This window comes from Mercenaria mercenaria, chromosome 15 (genome assembly GCF_021730395.1).
Source record: "Mercenaria mercenaria strain notata chromosome 15, MADL_Memer_1, whole genome shotgun sequence".
In the NCBI taxonomy this organism is placed as follows: Eukaryota; Metazoa; Mollusca; class Bivalvia; order Venerida; family Veneridae; genus Mercenaria; species Mercenaria mercenaria.
In genome coordinates this window covers 43,063,966-43,066,900 of record NC_069375.1, presented here as the reverse complement: position 1 = coordinate 43,066,900, position 2,935 = coordinate 43,063,966, and the positions used below count along the sequence as shown (strand labels likewise).

The 2,935-nt window shown below is 33.6% G+C and overlaps 1 protein-coding gene across 1 annotated transcript; it reads right to left on the bottom strand.

Moving 5' to 3' along the window:
- Positions 1-368: 368 nt before the first annotated feature.
- LOC128548768 (leucine-rich repeats and immunoglobulin-like domains protein sma-10) lies at positions 369-2,713 on the bottom strand. Its single transcript, XM_053524212.1, has one exon. The coding sequence runs from the start codon at positions 2,358-2,360 to the stop codon at positions 369-371; it is 1,992 nt and encodes a 663-aa protein (XP_053380187.1). The 5' UTR covers positions 2,361-2,713.
- Between the last annotated feature and the right edge of the window lie 222 nt (positions 2,714-2,935).

The following is a 2,935-nucleotide window of genomic DNA, read 5'->3' as shown; positions in this document are numbered from 1 at the left end:
ATCTAGGAAGCATTATTTAAGAAAATAAGAAAAAAAATATATCCAGTGGATATAAGTCCTTCGCATCGGGATTCCACACATTGATTTTATTTAACAAGAAATCACTGTAAGTTTGAGATTAATGATTTGGTCTTATACACGATATCAAGGATTATTATCTATATGTTTGACAATATCCACCTTACATATAGCGGTAAGATAGCGTTTTTATTCCACCGCACAGCTATTATATCTGACGCTATGACGTAGTAATTTTGACAAACAAACTTTGATCTGATGCACAATAACACATATTTTCATTCTTCTTCGTTTAATAGAAATACAAATCGTACTTTCGTGTCTATTAGTGAAACCCGTTTTATTTGCTCTTACGCTGTATCAACCAAAAGTTCTGTATTGTGATTTTCATACGTAAATGTAGATTCCGTTACGTTAGCAAAACATTCGCGTGATTCTGAAGCAACAATGAAAATATTTTGTCTTGAAATGATACGGATTTTTTGTAGACACCTATACATAGTTGCCAAAATGAAAACACCAAACACGACTCCAGATAAAGCAAGAAATGTTATTGCGAGGTTATTATGACGAATTCCACCTGATCCTGATTGCTTTTGTTGATTTAAAGTCATCACTCTGACACACGATTTATCATTTATGTCTGAAAACGAGGCTATACATATTTCATATTCTGTGAATGGCTGCAAATACCTTACTATAAATACTTTCCAGTATTCATTCAAATTCTCAATAATATAATCAGAAGTTGTTTCAAATGCACGATGTAAAAGGACGTGACGTTGTGCATGTTGTGTCTTGTTCCAAGCAACAAGTATTGAGTGAGAGCTACGTGACAATACTTTTATACCTATATCTATTTGTTTTACGTATATATTAAAATTCTTATGGACTATTATACTGTTTGACATTGCAACACATCGGTATTTGCCTTCGAAATTTAACGATAAAATGTATAGATTTAAGAAATATCTTGCGGCTAGTTGGTCTATACTACTTAACGTTCCATTCGGATAAGAATATATTCTTTCCCATGTCACACGTGGTTTAGGCTCTCCAACTGCAAAGCAATCTATTTCAAGACGCTGGCCAACGTATACAAAATAGTTGTCCGCTATCTGTGAAACAATGCTTGGCCCACAAACGTGTGTAGTTTGTCTACCATCTTTTGACGAATCATTACGAGAACATGTATCTGCTACTGGGGTACATTCGCATCTCAGAGGAGTCTCTGTTGCTTTTATTTTCATATTATTTGATACCTTTGGAAATGATTTTAACAAGGTGAAGCTAATATCATATGTGATATAATCTTGCATATTTTGAAAGGCATATTCTTCAATAAAAATAAGGTTTTTGTTCCTGCTCAGGTCAACTTTTGTAAGGCGACCGCCGTTGCGAAAAGCGCCATTCGTTATATATCTTAATCTTGGTAAATTATTTAAAAACAGTTCGTATATGTGAAAGACATTTAGAGATCCTTCTCCAAAACTGACAAAATTGTTTCCGCTCAGGTCAAATAAAGATAAATTGACACAGGGAAACAAAAAGATTAATTTTGGATTTGTCAGCTTATTGAAAGCGAGATTTAAAAGTCGTAGATTTTCAAGACCCTTAAAAACTCCACTGTTTAGCGAATAAATATCGTTATTTGACAAGTCCAACTCTTCTAAGTTTCTAAGCGCTGAAAATGTCCCAGGCCGTAAGCTGTGTATTTTGTTTGCCGATAGATTCAATATACGTAGATAGCTTATGTTATCAAATGTATCTAAGTGTATCCTCCTTAGAGCATTATTTGATAAATCAAGCACTTCTAACAGTCTCAGTTTATTGAAAACACGTTGTTGTATTTGATAAATATGATTTCCGGACATATTAATTCGTTCCACGTATTGGATGAAAACAAATGTATTGGCTCTTAGCACTGTTAGCTCATTATTTGAGAAATCCATTTCCTTTATGACAGGACAGTTACATTGTTTGTCATCTAGCATCGATATATTGTTCCAGGACATGTCTATAGACACATTTCTTGGTAAGGAGCACAAATTACAGATATGTTTTTGCACTGTCCCATATCCACAGCTTGATACATTAACTACTAAGATCTCATTGTTATATATGTTATTACCATGACCCGATGTATTTCTTTCTAGTCCTAACGCATAGCTGCCAGTTCCATTTGCAAAATCACACCTTTTTTCTTGAGTTTGACGTACAACATAAGAATCTGTTGTCCACGAAACGTTCATTTCAGCTATCATGTCCTGCATTTTGCATGTCACTGACAAAGCGTATAGATAAAACAATAGTTTCATACTTGATAGGATACCTTTTGTCATGAAAATGTGGAACTGCTTACAGTAATATATTCGTAATTTCGTATCCGTTCCTCAAAACATATGAGCCAAACCTTGTCGCATTCAAATCATATTGATGTACTTAGTATTACATGTAGTTCTCCTTGTCAAAGTTTAGAAAAAACTATCGTAGAATATTTTCATTAAATATTTCTCTAATGAATCCAGTCTAACTTTTGTTAAATATTTGACATTTATTGCCTCAGAATACCAGTTGTATCCCAGTGCTAGCTCTTAAAGTCAGTCATTCCTATGTTCACCATCAAAATGCTATAAGAAAGTCAGATTGCCAATCAAACATAGAGAGAAAACTACTTATTAAGCAGTATATCTCGTTTTGCTCTTCGTGTCGCAGACAATATCTGGTATAATTCCAGGATAACTCCCTGCAATAAAAAAACGAACAGATAAAACATGTATGACATTACCAAGACATCTATCAGATGAGACTTGTATTGTAATTCACTGTTTTGTGGTTCTGAAGCGAGAAATTTTTCTATAAATGAACTTTCAAAACGTAGTTATTTCCTTGATTTTAACTTTGATGATAAAGAGCA

Excerpts from the sequence above, each read along its gene's own strand:
- LOC128548768 (XM_053524212.1), bottom strand. The coding sequence starts at position 2,360 with ATGACAAAAGGTATCCTATCAAGTATGAAACTATTGTTTTATCTATAC.